We start from the raw sequence: 20,827 nt of genomic DNA on the forward strand, positions 1-20,827 counted from the left end.
ATGCACCTCAAGTGGGGTATTTCGTTAGCTTTTCCTCATCTGAAAGGTCTGAGTACTGCTCCTTTCTCTGTAGTATGGAGGTTAAGAATACAATTACAAACAATTCATCAGCATTTGGCTTCAGGCAGCAGGTCAAAGAGGTCTTTAAGACTCAGAATGAAGTAAAAGAACATACACAGATGTGCTATCTGCAATCTTTAATGCAGACTGTCATGCAAAGGCTATTCAAGAGTTCAGCTTGAAGTTATGACTTTGATGCAGAAATTACTGTGTGAGGTTCTCACAAAAAGCTAGAGCAGTAGATCCATTAATCTGTCCCTGGACTGAGGCCAGGATGATGTGTATTTAGATATTTGCTTATTTTTGGAAATGTTGGTTGAAATTTTTCAGTTGGAGACTGATTCTTTACAATCATTTTTTAAAGTAAAGACTGAATGAGAAAGAAGTTTTTTAAAAGCAATTCAAATTTCTTAGGAAGAAGCCAACAGAGATAATTATTTCAGTTTACCTGTATAATTCACAATATATTTAGAAGGAGATATTTAAATGCAATATTTCAGACTCTGCCTCACAGAGTTAACTCCATTCTGAGTTTAAGAAAAAGCAGCCTGCTTGAATTCACTGAAGTTCATGCCAGGTGAGACTAAGCACATAATTCTTGATCAGCTTCCTGAAAGTTCTTTTGGATATATCTACTTTTCCAGGGAACTGAAGTCTTCAACTTGGGGAAACAAGCTGCCCATAATCATGCAGGTGAGGTATCAGGTCACATAAAAGCTACCCTGAGCTTCAATGGAAGTATATGTATAAAAACAGATACTGGGATGCTAGTTTCACATTAAATTGTGTACACATTAGGCAAACATCACTACACTTTGCACCTTGCTTATACAGTCATATTTTGAGAACACCTGCAGAGAGCCAGAGTTCTCTGTAAAACATGGTTAAGGTTCAGACTGAGGTATGTCAGCAGGATGTTAGCTCAGAGAGCAAAAGATGACAATTTAAATGTTAATATAGTTTGTACAGGTGAGAATGGAGAGGCAAAAGCACAAGAGTGCAGACATTACTTTGAGAGACACTCCTTCCTTGATGATACATGGAAGCTATATTTTAGAAGTATCACTTTGGGCACAAAAGGTGTTGGACATTTTCCCATCAATTGAAAGGCAGCCAGACTCAAAGCCCAGTGCACCCCAGCGGCACAAGGCACAGCAGGTTGATCACATTCTGACAATCTGTATGAGCCAAGCTTACTCTGCAGTAGGCATTCAGAAGAGTGCCTGAGATTACTTCTCCTGATTCATCTGCACCCCGTAAACTTGATATAATTTAATGTTTTCCACCCCTCTTTTCTGGTGTGCAGCATCATCAAGCTCTACGAGATAACATTTAATTTTACGTTACGTGTTGAGCAGCTCCTAATGTAATTAGTCTGAATGTAATGGCGTAATTTGGTTTTGGATGGGAAGATATACAAAGAAAATTAGAATAAATGAATGCACAAAGCACCAGCTGGTGCTTATACCTACTCCCACATAAGAAGAATATTGCTATTTGCAATCCTATGAAAGATGAGATAATTTGGATAACAAGGATCAACAAAGGGTGATGCAGCAGTTGGTCTAAACAGAAAGAAATCCACAGACAAATCCTGAACCATGTGGGATATAAAGCCTGCCAAATCTGGCAGTAACCCAAAAGCATATTTTAAGGGAAATAAATATTGCAGTGCATAAATGTACCACATGGTGCATGACAGCAAATGGCAACAGCAACAAGAACAGTAATAACTGACCAGCCAACTCGAGGGTTTCAGCTGAAGAGGGCTCCTGACTGACAACTGAACTTATATTTACACTTTTGATCACTATTTTGAGTAAGATGCTGTCTAATCTCCATCCTGGGTTTGGAGGTTTTCAAAATTCAGATAGACAAATCCATGGCTGACTTGATCTAGAGTTGGTGACAGTCCTGCCTTGAGCCCTCATAAAATGAAGACTAACATGTAGGAGATGAAGAAGGTATTAGTGCTTACATGTAGCAAACGTATCATATCTAAGCTTTCCTGAGCAGCACGTGAACATGAAGAAAAGTGAACATTATCAGCAAATCCTGTTGCTAGGTAATTCCTGTCTTACAAATTTTACTTCAGTTGCTTACCCAACTTGTTTAACTTCAGGCATTTTTACCCACATTTTTACTGCTGGATTTATCCCAAGATGAAAATTTACTTTGGCAAACAGGCTTTGCCCAAAGACAGAGGGTATTTTGCTTTGTCCTAAGTAGTAGCAATTCTTAGCATCTGAACTATTTTGGTGTAGTTCTTAACTCTATGATTCCTTAAGCCAGTACAGCAGAATTATACCTGGACTTGCATTCAGACATGTTGGAAGAAGAAAACAAAATACGAAAAAGTGCAGACCTTTATCTTAAATACAGTCCAAATGTGTATGTGTGAACCTACATGCACATGTACTCAGGTATCCATGCTATATGATTATCCAGGTGGTCCTAGCCAGAAAGAAAACATGCTTCAAAGAGTTTTCAGGAGAAATTAATGTATAGGCACTGGCGAAATTGTACAGCTGGTGCTTCTGTCCGGCAAAGATTTGACTAAGAAAACAAATTCTTTTCATGGGGATCTGTGCTTAGCCATATATTCCTTATTATATTTAATAAATTAAGCAGGCTGGCAATTAGGGCAATACATTTCTGCAAAGAAAGTTCACGAGTTTATCTTTCTAGCATCCATCCCCGTACTGACAAATGGGTGAGGTTTATAAAAAAGTGAAAAGGTGACTTTGCAATTCCCATTCCCTTGATACACTGCAGGACAGAAACCTCCACGTCCCAAATCAGAAGGTGGGACATGCCTCTGATCAAGAGGAAAGTGTGACCAGAGGTGATAGGAAAGCTGCTGACTACACTTTTTATTTTCCTTTTTTGCACAAAATTACTTCCTTCACTATACTTCCTTCTTTGTTTTTGGCAGACAGCTGGAACCCTGATCTCTCAAGGCTAAAAGAATCAAATACAAAAAAACTAGTTGGTAGAGGCAGGGGATGAGAGCCTTAAGAAAACCATAAGGACATTCAGTAATCTCAAACGTGAATTAAATTAGATATCTAATCAGAAAATTCTCCCAAAACACTTCTCCCTCAACAGTTCCATCTGGACACAGAGACAGATACCTGAGTGTCAGGAATTCTCTAACAGATGGGAAAATTCCTCTGCTGCTTCCTCACAATCCCTTCTGGAGCATTTGCTACCATGACAGGTCCTTTTACAATACTAAAGAAGAAAGTGATCTGTTAGAAAGGCTTTTCTAGCTCTATTGTAAGATGAATTCCTCTTGTTGGCCTTGATAAGGATGGATGTGATCACTTCTTCCCTTGTACACTTGGGGTCTAGATCCCAAAAGAAGCACTATTAAAAATCCTAGCAAAATGACTGCCCTAACAAATTCCAAACTAACCCAGTGTTGACACAAACACATTTTTACTACATGCCTTAACAAAGCATGCCTCACCATGTGAAGTGGTGACTGCAAACTAACTGTATCTCTTCTTGATTCAACACAGGCAGCATAAAAAGAAAAAAAAAGAAAAACAAAAGAGTAAAAAAAAGTAAGCAAACACATAAATAACACTTTTTTTCCTCCAGAAAAATAAATAACACTTTTTTTCTATTTCTTCCAAAAACCAGTGTTCTCTTCTGCCTTGTCCAAAATGCATACAGCCCAGCTGTATAGTGACTAGTATATAGAGTACATATTACTTTGGTGTTGAAGAAAATGTGTGTGCTTTCAGATCTGTTACAACAGAGTTGTAATAAAGAAAGGTTTGGCTCTTCTTCAGAGGACTCCTGTATCTTATCAAGGTAACTCATGGCTCTCCTATTTAACCTGCTAGAGAAATTCCCCTCCTGTTAGCTGCTCTCATTTGACTTTGTTCAGGTGAGAACTCTGTCACATGCAGCCCAGACAGATCCAGCTGAGGCAACCATCCAACTTCCCTGTAGCCAGTGTCCAGATCTGCAGCTCTGTTACAGGTTATCTGCAAAGCAGTAGGGTAACCAAGGGGAATGTACAACTATGTCCCAATTCAGAGTGTAATTGAGGATTAAAGAGGATGTAAGCTAGAATGCTGCAGCATGTATTCAGTTACTGAGTCACCTGCTCTTTCATCATTTAATGTTGGAACCAGCACTTGAAACAGTCTGGGAGGAAAAAAAAATTCTATCCAGAGGAGGAAAACCTACAGAAAAATGTAGGTCTGCTCTCCAGAAGCAGGGAGTGAGAGAGGACTGCAGTCTGCTGTGATCCCATATCCTCCTGCATCCTAATCTGGTGTGTACAGGTTACCTATTAACTGCAAGATCAGGAGACAACCTTGCAATTCCAGCCTCTGCACCAAATGACAGAGCAAATTTAACAAGGCTTCCCCTCCTGAAAGCTGCAAAGTTAGTGCTAGTTCAGCTTCAGCTCTGATTGCCCCTTCCTCATACTTAAAATTACTTACATAAAGAAGTGTTCAGAGTTTGCCAGAAGACACAGAAAACAGGTGGATAAACTGCCTGATACATGACAACTTTGCATAGTACAACATTATCCTGAGGCCATGCCCAAGAAAATTACTGGAGACTTACTTGCAGGAAAAGTGGCTATACCACACAGACATATGAGTAATTACTAGTTGAACCAGAACTAATTCTACAAAGAGCTATAGCAATTGTTAGCCAAATTGAGTCTGTCATGGCAGATGCTAAAATAATTGCTATGGGAGATTACAGGCCATATACAAGCAGTTAATTCATTAAAAGTATAATATTCAGAATGGCAATGGAGGAGCAGACAAAATGGTAGCAAAGAGAGCACAATTTTTTAATCAAACAAGCACTACTGCCGTCCTCTGTCACCCTCTAGTTCCCTATTAATACAAACAATTCATGCTTCAGTTACTGCTCAAAAATGCATATGCATGCTTACTAGAAAGCCTGAATGAATTTCCCCGTGTCTTGGGTTTGGAAAAAACAAAGAATTTTGTAGTGTTTTGTACAGTTATCAGTGTGAAAAATAGACAAAGTCATTGTCCCTGCTATAAATCCCTCACATGAAAAGAGTGGAGTATTGTTAAAAAGCTGTGACAGCTACTGGTTTCAACCAGCAAGATATTTCAGCAAACAGAGTCCTCAAAGATTCACAGAGGCGTTGTTTACAGAAATGTCTGCATGAGCACTTGCAGGGAAAAAACATATATTCCATGTGGAAGGTTTTTTTTTACCAAGGGTTGTTTTGCTTGTCTCTGCTAAAGAGAAGAGAAAAGCTCCCAGACAATTTGTCTCCCAGTATGAACTAACCCTTGGCTCTACTCAGATGCAATTCCTAGCAGAGCAAAGGCTCATTTACGTCCATCAAATTCCACAAGACAGAGGTTATAGAGAATGTTATTGGCAAATAGATCACATGCTGGCTGGCTGCAGAGGTGCATATAGCCCTGCAGAAAGGGTAGCTGCTTGAAGGAGAAAGAAAATGGTTAGACACTGGATTTATTTTGCATTTTTCTCTGAGTTTTGAATGCAGGCTGTTAAAATTGGTCTATCCCTTAAAACTGGTCTATCCCTGAGCATTGATTACTTGGATATGTGCACCTTCAGGACACAGCAATAAAAGAATACCATTTCATTTGGTACAACTCACTGTAGAGGAAATGATGCTTGACATATCACAGATAAAAATAAATATTAGACAAATATACACCAGAATGCTGCATACCAAGAACTCCAATGAGACTTTTACAATTTTATAAGCTTGGATGTGTGTGAAAGAAAACAGTGAAATTTGCTTTGCATCCAGGTTACCAACCTTACCTCATGCTGAATAGTACTTTACTAAAAAGCACTTTACAAAGCACACCACACATTTACAGTTCAACATGATGCAGCAGGAGAGAACCTATTCCAAAATGTGGAGTAAAAAGGCTTTTCTACAGATGTTATGCAGAAGTTGAGCAGAAGTGATTAAGGAAAACAAGTCTGTAGCCACAATCCCAGTCACACAGGGATATTCAAATTAGGTCCTCCGGAACTGCTTCTGGAAGTGACAGCAAACAAAGAAAGTGCTGTGCCAGAGACAGCATGGGAAACCCATTTCAATGAAACAAAGAAATAGGTCACTGTGCAATGTATGTGATGAGTTTTCTTAAGAAAGAAAATAATTTCTCAAGAAAGTTTAGTGCAGGTCTAAGAAGAGCAACAGCACAGAAGAAAAATGGGTGAATCTAAATATCAAACAGACTTTACAGCCTCTTGGACAAACAAATGAGAAAATCATGGCCTCTCAGGTGAGACATTTCAGCTCTGCAGGGTATCACAAGATAAGAGACTGGGAAACTGGTAATCAAAGCTGCACTACAAGCAATCCAGGTGCTGCCATGGGAGGCAACAGCATCGCCTCTTGTGTCTCCTCCTGCCTCAGTACCATCAACCATGCCCACCATTCTTCTCTAGGTAGCTGCTTTCATTAAGCAAGCATAGGAACTCTGCTAGCCCATTCTGGTCAGAAAGGAATTTCTGAACAAGGTGGTTTTTGAAGGCTAGTGAAGATTTATCACACTGTAGGGAAAATACAATTTGAAATAAACATTGACAAAATTTTCCCAACTATAAGTGTTAATTTTTGAGTTCAGAATGACTTAATTTTTCAAACAAAATTCATTACGCGCCTCAACTAGATTTTTCTATAAGATGATTGTCTGTTTTCTGTTGCAAGAATCACCACTTAAAATTTATAAAATAAAATCATGAGATGACTAGTGCTCCAGTACATATGTGTATTACATATACATGAACATATAAAAACCAGATACACTGGTGTAACTAGCTGATTAACAGCCATGCTGTAAATCCACAACATTTTTCCCTCAAACTCTCCCCCCAGATTTCAACACTGCAGATGTTCAAAGTGATGGAACTACCAGACACATAGAGGCAGGTGATTTCCAAATTCTCCTGCTGTAACCTCCTCTCTAATCACCTGCTGGAAGACAGCATACTGTGCCACTCAAATCATCTTTACAATTAACATGCCTCTTCAAAATGGCCACTCCAATGAAGAAAGACTATTATCCTCTATCAACAGAAGAAAAGTACAATCAAAAGTAGTTACTACTGTCTGCAAATGAGCCATTTTTCTGAAGACTGTATACCAAATGCCTCTTCTTCTGTGAAGAAAAGACCTTGCACAAATCAGGAAAATGCAGACACAGGGATATTCCAGTTTGGACACCTACCATTTTTCTGATAGAAAAGTTATGAAAACTGTTTTGTCATTTATTGAAATAGATACACTTAGGCTGATATTTAAAGCTGAGATTTTATAAATTCTTAAACTATATCTGATATATATGTATAAAATAAGCACTGTTCTGACAGCCACCTTCTCCTCAGGTCATTGCATGGTGAACTATACACAGCAACCTGGAGATGAGCAAATTGAACTGTAACAACAAGTTGAAATAATGTTTGGAAAATGCCTCATTACATCATATATTAATTTTTTGCTTCCCCTACAGACAAGAAGCAACAGACCTTACATTAGGGTCCTGCAGACTGGAGGTCTTACTGGGATTTACAAAAGAGGTCTCTTCTTTCACAGCCTGTTAAAAGAAGGAGCCAAAGTTTAGTACAACATCCATGCACTTAGGATAATACAACTGTTTATTAAAAAATATTCCTGTAAGCAGCTCAGAAAACTGCAGCACCCAAAATGCCTACTCTGTCCAGATTTAAAAGACATGATCTTTTTGGGTTTTCATCACCTACAGCTGAGATTCACTGTGATGAGCAACAATGTACAATGGGCAATAGTATAAGGGAAAGAGAGATTGGTACTGGAGGAGAAAGAAAGGAACACTGACATTTATAGCTCCACCAGAAAGCACTTGAGCAGAAATCATACAAAATCTACACAGACAAACATACTGTAATTGAGCTGTCCTTTCAATTGGAGTAGAAGAAATATTTATTCTGAAATAATGATGCCAACTTTTCATTCAGTTTTTGAAAATCTAACTGAAAAATGTGATTCCCTACATATATTCACACTGTATGCACAATTCACAGAAAATCTCACTCACTACCGCTCTCTGCTAAATTACAGAGTCCTGTCTCTCATATGCCATTTTTCTGTCGATTTGAAAATACTAGTATTGCAAAATATCCCCCATGGAAATTGCTTTATTACCTAGGAAATGCCCAATCTGGGCAGGTGTTGATATACTCTTCATATGAGATGCAGTATTCTCAATCCATGTGTAAATGCCAGTGTGAGGACAACACTGCCCCCCACTACAGAAAATACTGACTACAGAGACAAGAGTATTTCCAAATACTCCTCCCCATCAGTCAGGGACTTCTCAGACTGTGACATTTTCATCCTGCTATATGAACAGAGGGGGACTGAAATAGTCCCACAACAGAGTGGTTTTTCAGTGTTCAGTATCTGAACCACAGTAATTTGAGGCCGTAGGTCCAGATCAAATTAAATTAAATGTGTCAGTCTAATCCTCTTAAAATAGGATGAAACAGATTTCTTCAAATCCATCAAATCCAAATCAAAGGATTTTACAGACACATAAAAATATTGTAATGTTACATAAGACCTTCCATTCAATAAAAATTGAAATATTTCGTTTGTGGGTACTCATAAGAAAAGGAAACAAAATCAAATCTGAGTTTCTTCTATACCTTAGTGATGAACTAAAATAAAAATATCAGTAGGGATACTCAGTGCTTGGGGAAATCACCCAAGTGTTGGTTTGTTTTCCCCTTATGCTAGAGGGAACAGAACCCTCACTGCCACTTCCCAGATCATTATTTACCAGATCATCAGCCATGGTGGGAAGGGACTGCTCCAGCTTAATTGTGTACACACAATTAACTGTATGGGCAATTAAACTGGAACCACTGGGAACCTGACAGAAAGTGAACTCTGTTCTGGGTCTCCTCCGGCCCAGGCAAGTAGCTGAAGTGATGGGTTAGAGGGCATTTTGAGACAAGTCCTTTAGTAGGAAGTTCATCCCTTCCTATTAGAATTGTTGAACCTTGTATATTGATACCAAAGCCCCCATGTGCAGAGAGGAGACCCTCTGACCCTCATCAGCAGCTTTATCCCTCTCCTAGGGGGCTAGTTCACAGAGGAAGCTGGTTTTCAGCTAGGTTACTTGGAGGAGAACAGGATCAGCAGCAGCTACTGGAGAAGCTCCACTCCATGTAGTACCCTTACATATTTGGGTTTAATCTCCCTCAGGCAGAGGTTTTCTCAGTCCTGCACAAACACTCCAGAAATTAAGGAATCAGATAAATGTGAGACATTATCCCTACACCACCATCATTGTAACTCAGCCACCAAATGTTTTGCTGCTAAGGTTTTCAGTGAATTAATGTCACATCATAAACCTTTTGGGGATCAGGAGTTCAATTTTAAAATTTTAATAAATAATTTGTAGCTTTAGGCAATTCAGCTCAGCTTTAGAAAACATTTTTACTAGTTTTCTAGTAGCTCTGTCTTGCATAATGTTTATTCAAACTCTATTGATTTCTTGAAAGAAAAAAAGTTTTTAAGGACTTGAGAGAAATCATTGAAAATCATTCTTTGTTGGCATAGATGAGCAGTGGAAGCAATATTTCTTTGTTCTACAGAAATTATAATGCTTTTTATAAAGCTGTTTGGTTTCTGAAATCTGTAAATGTGAATCCAGCTGTCAGAAACCTAATACAAGGTCTCTTCTTCCACACTGATGTCTTAGCAACATTTTATTGTTAAGCCTGTCAAGCTAGCTGCTTATTATGTGTCAAATTGGTTACTTTTTAAAACTACAAATTTTAGTTCATTCCAATTTTCACGAAAGTAATTGATCTGCATTTTAAGATGCACTTGAACACAACAATGGAAAAGAGATTACAGAGATCAAGAACGCAATGCAGGGGTTGTGACTAGCAATGAAATTATTAAAATTCCACCTCCTTAAATGCAATAAGCCATGGATCTCATTAGCCAGCTGAGAGGGCTTCACTATGTTAGAGCCTTCATGGCTTCTCAGCTCTCTGGCTACATTATTTCTCTCTTTTGTCTTCTCTCCATTGGAAGGCTAAGCCTGCATTTCAAGAAGTCATATATTCCTAAGCAGCATGACCAGCATCCTCTATCAATGAGGAATTTCTCTTGGTGTTAATTTTTCTCCGTTATTACTCAGGTTTTAGAGATCAGAAAATACTCCTGAACCCACAACTAAGCACTGCAGACCAGTGAGCAAGTAATCCCACTCTAAACTGTAAGGAGAGAGGGAGCATGCAAAGAAATGGGGGGGCTTGAACAGCCCCAGGTGATAAGGCCTGTCCTCAGGGTGCCATGGGTGTGCATTGGCAGGTACAGATTAACAAGGATGGGCTCATTCTTCTCACTTTATGCCTTTCCTCCCTAGCTGTGGATGAACAGACACAGGAAAATGTTATAATTGCAACCTCTTCTGCAAAGGGCTGCAGCTGAGAGAAAGTGTACCACCCCTGCTTCACTTGAGGGCTTATTGGCTTTTGGGGTGTTTGTACAAAATGAGGTCAGTAAGTCATCACCTGGCAGCCTGTTGCTTTTATTTTTCTTCTTAACACTGCAAATCACATTCACTGATCACAGAAGGACTTTCTCAGCCTTACTGAAAAGACATGACTGTAGAAGAAGGGTTATGCTTGTAGACAGCCCTTGCAATGTAATTCCCAGATGGTTTGCTGTCATTTGAAAACAAGTGTACCTGCTGGGGGCTAGGATTTGGGTTTCCATTGCAGGATGCCTTCCAGCAATGGAGAAAGGGGGTTTAGCCAAGGGTGGCAGGAAGTACCTAGTAGGGAATGTACACACAGAGCTGGGCAGAGGCTCTCACCCACTGAAAGCCCAGCACTGAGCTGTGTAAGAAAGACAGAGGCAGAAGCAAAGCATGAAGCTGCTTATGTCTTAACTAAGGCAGATTCTCCTCTCTCACAGAGGCTGCTACTCTGAGGGAGAGATTTCAGTGCATAACAGACCTGGAAGCCCAATTTATACAGAAGCAGATTAATTTAATAATTACCCAAAGAGAAACAAGCTACTTTTCTGGCTACCAGACTGCAAATAAAATTAAAAGTTTATCCATATAATCCATCCACACAATGCCATTCTGGGTTTTTTTTATCTGCATCAGGCCCAGAGGAAAAGAAAAATCATTAATTTTCTGTTTTCATATGCCATTAACTTTCTGGATGATATTAGAAACCAAGAACTACTTTATCATTTTAAGCATTGCTTTATACTATGACAGGACAAGAAACATGACTGGGCAGCAATGCCATTGTACAGGCTCTCTTCACAGATGATTGCTAAGAAATAGTTTCACCAAAGGATGAAAAGAGGAGAAAAGTATATAAATTTTGTCCACAGCTCCCTGAGCCATCTACCTATGGGCAGCTGGGAGTTCTCAGACTGCTTTTCAGTCAACTCCTGAGCAGTGCTAATCCCTGCTGCTGTCTTGGCAGCCAGGCCCTTTGGAGACTTAGAGAGGGGGTGGATGCTCCAGGGATGCTAAACCAGACTCTGCTGAGCTTTCCAGAGGAGGTGGGAACACTTTCTGGCCCCTGAGAGTAATCCCATGCATAAATTCATAAGCCCTGGTGGCTGGATTTGCCTAGTGAACAGCAGCTCCTTCAATTTTCTTCTGAAGAAAGAGTTAGCCCCAGGGTAATGGAGGACAGAACCTTAAAATGGGAATTCGTTGCACCAAGCATATACCAAGAGGGAAAATACAGTAAAGACAGAACTTTGGGTGCAGACTTCTGTGATTTTTGCCACTGGGGCACTGTGCAAGGCAGTCTGTGCTCTTCATGCCTCAAGCAAGCACCATGGGGAGCTAGTGTCACTGTGTCTCTCCTCCTTCACAAGGGGAATTGCTGCGGCTCTCACCTCTACTGACCCAAAATAGGAGCACCTTGGATAAGCAAAAAAACTGCATGAAGAATCAGATCACTGCAGCCCAGGGGGAGTGCCACGTTCTCATCTGAGAATGACAAGGGTCTAGAAGGCTCATAGGAAACATATGATGGCCCTTATTTAGCAATTTCACAAAGTTCTCAGTTGCTGAAAGGAAGGGAGAGCAACACAGCTTTCACATGTTTGGAGATCTTCAAAGGTAAGGAAGGAATGACTCTCACCACAGTGGCCTGGAAATACTTCTCTATCTTGGCTCTTTCTGAATCTGTAATGATGGTAAGGAGGCCTGAATCATATTTGATTTTTCAGCTCTTTATCAACAATTTAATCTTTTGTCAGCCATGCCAAATGTTGGCTGATCTCATTAGATAATACAGGCTAAGGAACATGTCATCAGGAAGAATGTTCTGCCAAGGTAAACCTACCTTGGTGATTTAATATGTCAAATGTAACTTCTCAGGCAGAAAAGCATGATGTTTATGTCTCTTGGGAGCAGACTACTCTGGTTTTTTTTCCTCTCTGAATGAGGTATAGCACCATGGGCTATGGTGAGGCTCTTACACATCAAGGCAATTAACAGTACTTGTCTCATCATGTCCTGGCCAACTCTCAGAGAGGAGACAGAGCTGACATACCCACAGCTCTGGGAGTCTTGTGACACCACTGCCACATTTGCCTCCACTATCCCAGGGAATAAACTCAAGATCTCATCAGTTCCCATAATCTGTTTATATACATCTTCACTCCCCTTCTGTACCTCCAGCAAGGCTGCCACAGTTCCTTCCCTGATTTTGAGGTATCATTGCTGACGCTCTTCTAATGAGCTGCCATGTATCATATATTCATCACACACAATCAAAATCTTGTCTTTTTGTACCTGTGGAACCATGAAATTCCTGTAGCCTCACTTTTTAAGTTGAGCAAACCTGTTTCGACGTAGCAACTGAACACAGAGAATTTGAAGCTGAGCCATTTTTAAATTCCATTGTTATGAACAATTATAACTGATTCGATGTTGCACTTGCTGCTCTTCCAGCTGAGAGTCCCAGAGCAGTTGCTTCTTTTTACCTAGCCTGAAACTTGACAGTGAGGTTATTGCTCATCCAAGTGGGTGACTAACAGCAACAGCTTTAGCAAGGAAGGCACAGTGTACATAAGGAGCTGTGGAAGCTTCCCCCACAGCCTGAACACCTCAGCTGTGACCTGCTATGCTCACATAATTTCAGTTCTGATCTCTGTGCAAAGACTGTCAAATTGTGCAGTAGCTCAGTGCTGTGAATAAAGACGGATGGAGAGAGGGAGGAAAGGAGGAGAGGGAAGCAAACAGCAACTAATTCATGATGGAAGGAGCCTGAAATGTTGGAAAAGCTGATCCTTTCAGGGTACTTAAGTCAACATCTAGTGAAAGCTGAGAATTCCTCTGGGTATCCAGAAGGATTTGTTTAAGTCCTATAATAAGAAAGATCACATATGATTATAAATCCTCAAGTGTCTTCCTCTCACCTACTCTATTTTCATTCATGACCTGATTAGGGCTTGAATCCAGATCTCCTTAAGTGAATAAAGTTCCAAAGACCCAGCTTACATAAAGACGGGGAATTTTTTCTAGAAATATACGGCAAAATCATCTGGACTTTGAAGATGAGAAGTCCTTACACTTGGCTCATTCCTTAAAGGAGGCAGAACACTAAAAGAGACAAAGAATTGTCAAAAATGTATTCATGACAGACTGGCACTGTGGATCACCTCACTTCTGCACCTTTTCTACCATAAATAATGCATAGATGCCAATCTCATTTACATTGCAGCCATGGCTTGCATCTATTTAGAGAGCACAGGATGACACCGGTATCCTGCATGATCTGAGGTATTTCTGTACCATGGACCTGTCCTTTCCTCAAGACAACTCTAAACAGCACAGACAACCTGCACTTACTCACATATTTGCAGAACTTAAGGCAAAACTACATGATATTCGGCCTGTACTTGTTTCTAGGAAAGGGAGAAAAAAGAGAGAGATGGCTATCGACCTGGCCTAAAAATTTGCATGTGTATAGGCTTGTCAAGAAAGTTAGAGTGTGAAAGGAGTTAGAGGACTGAACGTCCCTTTGTTCAGCCTAAATGTCCCTTTGTTTACTGAGAACCAAGGCAGGGGAATCAATGGCTTGAGAACCCAAACCTGGCTGATTGAAGATACCTCTCCCTGGCCAAGAGTTTCCATCAGGGGTTGAAAACGGAGAAATAAATGAGATTTTGTATGCTCTTTTGTAAGGACCCTGCAGCTCCAAACCACCTTTTCTCACCACTTTTTTTTTTTTTCTCAGCGAACAACCCATAATGTAGCTCATAGTAATGTCACGTTTATTTGTCTTCTATAAACTGCACTGCAAAAATGTACCTGCAAAATGAGCTTGGCCTTCCCGTGTCTGCAGACAAGAGGAAGATGTGAGTGATGCAAAAATCAGCTGCAGAAGAAATCTGTGAGAAAAGGGATCCTTCTCTCTGCTAACCTGCTGGACACACATCAACCCAAGGATTTAGGAAAGCCTGGGTAACAGGTACAGAATACAGACACCACTTGTGGATGACAAACTGCTAGAACACTGCCTGCCAAAATAAAAAGCCCTGCTGAGATAGCTGTACATTTGCTCAGGATCCTGTGCTTAATTTTAAGGATAATTAGGATTTGTCCAAAGCCAAAATGGATAAAAATAACAACTGAAACCTTCAAGTATCTTTCCTTCATCACTTGGGCCATGAACTTTTTGGCAAAAGGGACTCTTTGTTTGATACCAACAAGTTATCTCTGCTCAATCACAGCATTTCAGCACTGACTCATGCAAGCTGCAAAGGGGTTTTAAATGCTAGGGAGAGCTGGTCTTTTGTATTCTGACAGCTCCTTACTGCAGCTTTATAGGAGTACCTCTCAAATGAAGAGCCTGGAATATATGCAAAAAAAAAAAATAAAAGACATGTCAGTTGCTTCACAGTGTTTAGGGCTCCCCTGGAGCTTAATTATGTGGGAACTGTGACATGTAGTCTGTCAGCTAAAAGGTGGCAGATCCCTGTGGCACAGTTTGAGAGGTGTGTTGTGAAACATTACTCATTTACTCTCATGCTACAGGTAAGTATGGCATGCTCTGTGCAAGCCACAGGTTCCCACAGCTGCATGTGGGCTCCACACGTTTCTCATCTGTGGTGCCCATGGCAGTGAGCTCCTAGATCCAGCTTCCAGCATCCCTGTGCACGCTACATTGATTCTACATTTAGGTGAGTAGCACATAAACATTCCCATCTTCACCAAATAAAAAAAAAAACAACAACCCTCACTCATGTTAGTTTTCTGCTGCTCTATAACTCTAAACCAAAAGCAGAGCTAAGTGATCAGCACCATAACCTTACAAATTTTCTGTCTCTAACTCAGGGCTATAACTATGGGAGATGTATTGTCCCCTAGGAATGTGATAAGCTCTTTGGCACAATTCTGAAATGAAAAAGCACAGAGATCATATTTCAGGATATATTTTCAAATGTCTAGCCACATTTTCCCTGGTTTCATTTTTTAAATCATAAGCACTGGAATCATTCATTTCTAAGGCTCTCTCTTGTGTTGGTGCCTAGCTGCCATAAAAAAAAAGCAAACTACAAAAAAATTCTGTCCCAACTTATATTATCCATTTGCAAACATTTACTCAGTTCTCTGAATTAACAAGGAACAGCTTCTTCTTCTACTACATGCAGGAGGTGCTTTCATAAACTTGTCACATCCTGATGTTAGTAGCATATGGTATTGAAAATATTCCTACTGCTTGAAGGGAGAGCTGTTACAAATACTTCAAGCAACAGTTTGTTAATTTTGGATGTGATCCTACAGTGCACCAATATTTTTCTCATGCTTTTAAACATAACCATATAATGAAAATGCCCCATGAAGTTTCAAAAAGAATGAGTTAGACCATAGATTTTTTGGGGCCCTTAGAACATTTCCTTTCAAACACCAATGTGCATAAGACAGAGTGTTTCTTTCTTCTTCCTTTTACAAACTAGAGAAGCAAGTTCTCTTTTTTTCCCCTTCTTTTATTTTTTTTTTTGTGCTATCATTAAATATGGGAATAACTGTGCTCTACATGAAGAAAAGCTAGACTGCCTTGCTTTACAACTTGAGGAATATAGGCTGTGCCTTAGAGACCCTAGATATACCTCTTGCTCTGGCTGCCTAGTAAATTGAAATATGACAGTACAAAAAAGAAGAGATGAGAAATTGGAGTGTTAAGAATAAGGGCAGAAGGCAAGACTTCTAGGAGATATAATATGGAACTGGCATCAAAAGATAGAATTGGGCAGAGGACAACATCATTAGTCCTCCAGATATACTGAGGAGCAATATATGTCACATGGGGTCAAAGAGGGGCAGGATCACAGCCCTGGGGGAATATATGGAGTAAAGTAGTTGTCTTCCATGAAGAAAATTATTCCTTATCTGCTCCCTTGAAAGGATGCTGTGTCTCTCAGCACTGCAATTCCATCCCAGGTCACTTTTCTCAGAAGATGACTGAACTGCTACTGGGAAATAGCTTAGCTATTGGTATTCAGATAGTTGTCTGGGGGGCTGGGGGCCGGTAGAGAAGATAACTGGGTGGATTTATGGTATCTAATACCCTAAAGGGGTTTGTCAGGTCCTCCTCTAGCAGCTTTCCCTTCTCCCACCTTCTAGAGGATAAATGTTGTGTTTCCACTGGCTCCTTCACCATGACCATTTTTCCTACCTTTTTCAGTGCTTGTGTAGCCACAGCTTCTTATTGTAACAGCTGATCACTGCCTGGGCTCTGCCTGCTTTTTTTGCAATGTATCTGATATTTTATAATTGACAGGAGGGGAGCTCAAGTGCAAAAGAACTCGTCTCTAGTTACACAGGTAATTTTGTGGCTAAGCAGGTAGTTGAATGAGGATTTCTAAGATTAAGGTGACTTCCTATTTTATTGGCTATAAATCTTAAGCCACACTTTGTTAGCAATGAAATTTTCAGGGATTTCAAACTGAACCCTATGCCATTATTTTCCCACAATATATGCTATGGTGCAACAGTCTTCTTTACCCTCCTTCCCCTGAAATAAAATTTTTCTCATTGAGGCCAAATCCACAGATATCTACTTAATCCAATTTGATTTTTAAAGCCTTGTGAAAAACAACACAGGCAAGAAGGAAAAGAGGAATGCTCAATTTGCTGTGAAAATTATTTACAACACAACAACAGCTAAAGAATATGGTTATGGCAGAAAAAGCAACCCAGGACGCTTTCTCTTGGAAAGCCTCAGACTGAAAAATTAGGGCAGAGCAGGTCAATTGAGAGATGCATACGTTAAGCACATTTCCTATCTTGCCCTAATAATGTATTCTGAATGCAGCAGCACACACTGCTTTCAGCCTTTAACTAGCCAGTGAAACATGACCATTAAGCATATTCAGAAGGAAATACAAATATGAGAAGTATACCATGACATCCTGTAGAAAAAAATATACAGGAAAAACAGAAGGTAAACCCAAGGGCAGAAATATGCTACATAAAAAACAGTTGATACAACACAGAGTTCAGAGAGGTGAGAGAACTGCTTTAAGCAAAAACAAAAAGACAAAAAAATCACCCAAACAACTCCTTCCTCCTTATGCTGCCAGATTTATGGTTTCTGCTATTGAAATCTAAGGCAGTGAGAAAAACCAGATTTTGATGCTTACTTAGATCTAGCTAGACCAGATGTAATGTAGCTCTCAAATGAAGGATCTGCCAGGGAACAACAAATACACAAAGCTGATTGTTAACCAAGTCCTTTGCAGGGCAAGCTGACCTGGTACTTTATTGTGAAAAGAAACAAAGCAATGGAAATACCAACATAATTTGTATTCAAAGAGAATAGTGTGCTCCATGATACCACAGGAACTTGGGATAACATTATAAAAATCTTTTTACCTCTATTTTTCTTCCTAAAACTTTGTATTTGGCTTTATTTTTTGGCACCGATGGCATTATCTTTTGTCCACAAATTTCACTTAAGAAGAATCACATATTTTAGGTTTCAACTCTGACTGGGAAAATAACTTTTTACAGTCATGCTATTTAGCATCAGTTTTCAGTTGTATGGCATTATTAAAAGAGTATTTTTGAAACAGGATGTATCTAATGTAAACATTAACCAAGCAGTGAAAATAGAAGCTTAAAATTTAGTTAAAATCACATGAACAAGTAGGAAAGCGAGAGACTAGCTAATATTTCACACTCAGGTATCTAAAGATCATCCCCTGAAATAAAGGTTGAATTTGGATATATAGATATTATCACTAGAAAAATCTTAAACCCAGTTTCTGTGAGTAGTGGGTAGCCTCAGAAAACTCCAGAGGTTACTCTTTCTAAGCTATAAAGTAACTAAAAGCTAGAGTGACAAAACAGAGTTTTCCTGAGGCCATCTTTCCTATTTTCTCAGCCTCTCCTGGCTGTATTAATCATGCCAGTAAGGATAAATTTCCTACTTCCACCATATCAATCATTTTGAGTTACCTGAAGAAACTGCAGAACAGCTGGAGAACACTATGTCAATGTGCATACTTGACTAAAAATTACACGCTTCCTCAGGAGGAATGATGGGATTTTGGAAAACTGGTGAAAGCTATGCAACAACTAAAAAAGCAGAGTATTAAACTCAGATTACCTGGGCACCTACTCTAAAAGCAGCTTCCACTTGAGCTTTGAGGATGTTGCACTTCAAATGGTCAGGTACAGATGAAGGTGACACGGGGGCATGAAGAGTCTTTTCTGATACCTTCTTGTCTTCAGCCTGCATTTATTAAAAAAGCAGTGACATACATTAGAAAGATAAGTTCATAAAATTATCAAAGGTTAAATTTTTACTTAATAATAATTTAATAATTTATGGCTTAATAATTTAACTTAATTATAACTTAATAATTACTTGTAATAACTTGATTTAGCAACACTGGCTAAAACTTCCATATTCATACTCTGAAAGATACATCTTAGAAGATTTCGAAATATTTAATGACTTGATACTATGTTCAAGACAAGAATAACCCCAGGGAAGCCTAAGTAATAGAAGCAAGAAAATGATGTGGAATGAAGATACATTAAAAAAGCCCAGCCAGGCCCTGGAGTGGTTGTGCAAACCTGTGATCACACCAAGGAAACAAAACATTGTCTCAAAATATCCCACAGAAGGCAGAAGAGCAAACAGCACAATTATAGTGAACACTGGCTTTTTACACCACCCTTAAAATGCAAAGCTTTGCCAGGTTAACCAGAGAAATGTGAAGGAATCTCCACTTAATTGCGAGCCAAACAAAATCTCCTTCATCAGAAGGAAAAGGAAAATCAAGGAACTTTAAACATTGCTCATGCTGTTTCCACCTGATATCAATCCTTGACCTACGCAGTGATCTGAATCAGAAATTTTGGCCTCAGGATAGCTAGTGTAGTGCCCTGGTCAAACATGGCCTAAAGGTTTTGTGCCTTGAACAAACTATATCCAGCAGAAATGGCACAACAAACTTCTCATGCAGAAAAGGAAAACAAAAAGACAATGTAAGAATAATGTATCAACAAAGAGAGTATGGTGAGACCTGGATTGTAAACATGAACTCCAACAATGCAACTGCAATATGGCACATATTTTTAGAGAATAATTGGGCAATGGCATAACAGCCATTGCAAACTTTCCTATTCTTCCTGGAAGTGACATCTGAATTAGAGATGAGTAACAGCCCAGATTGTGCATTCATTTTCTGCTCTCCTGGCTGAGAAGGGTGAGTGGTTGTATACGTCCAGACAGAGCAGATATATAATGCTGTCATTCAGATTTCAGCCACAACAGGTATAATGCATCAGTACACCAAGTCTATTGATCCTCAAGGTTCACCTCTGCCAAGTATTTCAAGACAGAACCAATCATTTTCTTTGCTACTGAAATTACCATGTGATTAGCCCTTTAGCTTCAAAATCTGTCTCCTTTAACCTTCCTTCTGCCCTCCCCCATGGCATGCCACTGGCTGATGGTAACTACAATCTTACAGACTCTTTCCTCGAGCAAGCACAGACAAATGGGAATATAAAGATTTGGGGAACACTTTCTGCAAGTGGAGCAAGTCACAAAAGCAATTGTGTTGCCTGAGGAAACTGTTCAGCAAACACTGGGGAGGGAAAGAGCCAGACCTTAGCAGAACTCTGTTGAGACTGCAAGATATTTATGTGTAAGCAAAGTTGGTCTAGCAGCCTTCTGCATCCAAAATTCCATAGCTGCCAGGTATGATTTTGAACAACTGTCTGTTAAAGGACTGCTGGTCATGAGATTTTTTTTGTCTGCCAAATTTCTAATAATTCTTACATGTTTATTTGTCAAGCTACATTTACTTTTTTTAGAGGAAGATATATTTGAACTTCCCATTCTCCCCAGTCTCCTCCTAAGGGAAAAAGAAAATACATAAAATGAAAAGTGACAGTGTCTAGCTGGAGCAACTTATGGAACTGTAGTCGTCTATTCAGTCTTGATTAAAACAGTAGTTCAGCAAGTATATGGAATAAAACCAATGCACCAAACCCAAACATGAAATATTTGATTGCCATAGGTGTCTTTTCTAGGATACTTGTGAAGATGAGAAGGGGAGATAATCAAAAGGACAAAATTATTTGTAAAGAAAGCACAGCTTTTACTTCACTGATATTCTTGGTAGACAAAGTGAACCCATTTCAAAAAGGCTGTTATTACTGCCAACGCTCAGGTGTATTGATTTCTAACAGCTGAAAAAACA

The 20,827-nt window shown here is 39.5% G+C and overlaps 1 protein-coding gene across 4 annotated transcripts in view; it reads right to left on the reverse strand.

Annotated features, from left to right (window-relative positions):
- The window catches only part of EPB41L4B (erythrocyte membrane protein band 4.1 like 4B), a 170,201-nt gene that overhangs the window by 38,776 nt on the left and 110,598 nt on the right, over positions 1-20,827 (reverse strand). For 2 of the 4 annotated variants that reach the window (XM_054517628.1, XM_036395193.2), the window contains 2 exons: positions 18,718-18,843; positions 7,591-7,658 (listed from right to left, as the gene is read on the reverse strand). In XM_054517628.1, the coding sequence (XP_054373603.1) occupies positions 7,591-7,658; positions 18,718-18,843 (194 nt within the window). The remainder of the gene's footprint in view (positions 1-7,590; positions 7,659-18,717; positions 18,844-20,827) is intronic. The other 2 variants (XR_008508892.1, XM_054517630.1) reach the window with 2 other exon arrangements.

Source organism: Molothrus ater, chromosome 1, assembly GCF_012460135.2.
Source record: "Molothrus ater isolate BHLD 08-10-18 breed brown headed cowbird chromosome 1, BPBGC_Mater_1.1, whole genome shotgun sequence".
In the NCBI taxonomy this organism is placed as follows: domain Eukaryota; kingdom Metazoa; phylum Chordata; class Aves; order Passeriformes; family Icteridae; genus Molothrus; species Molothrus ater.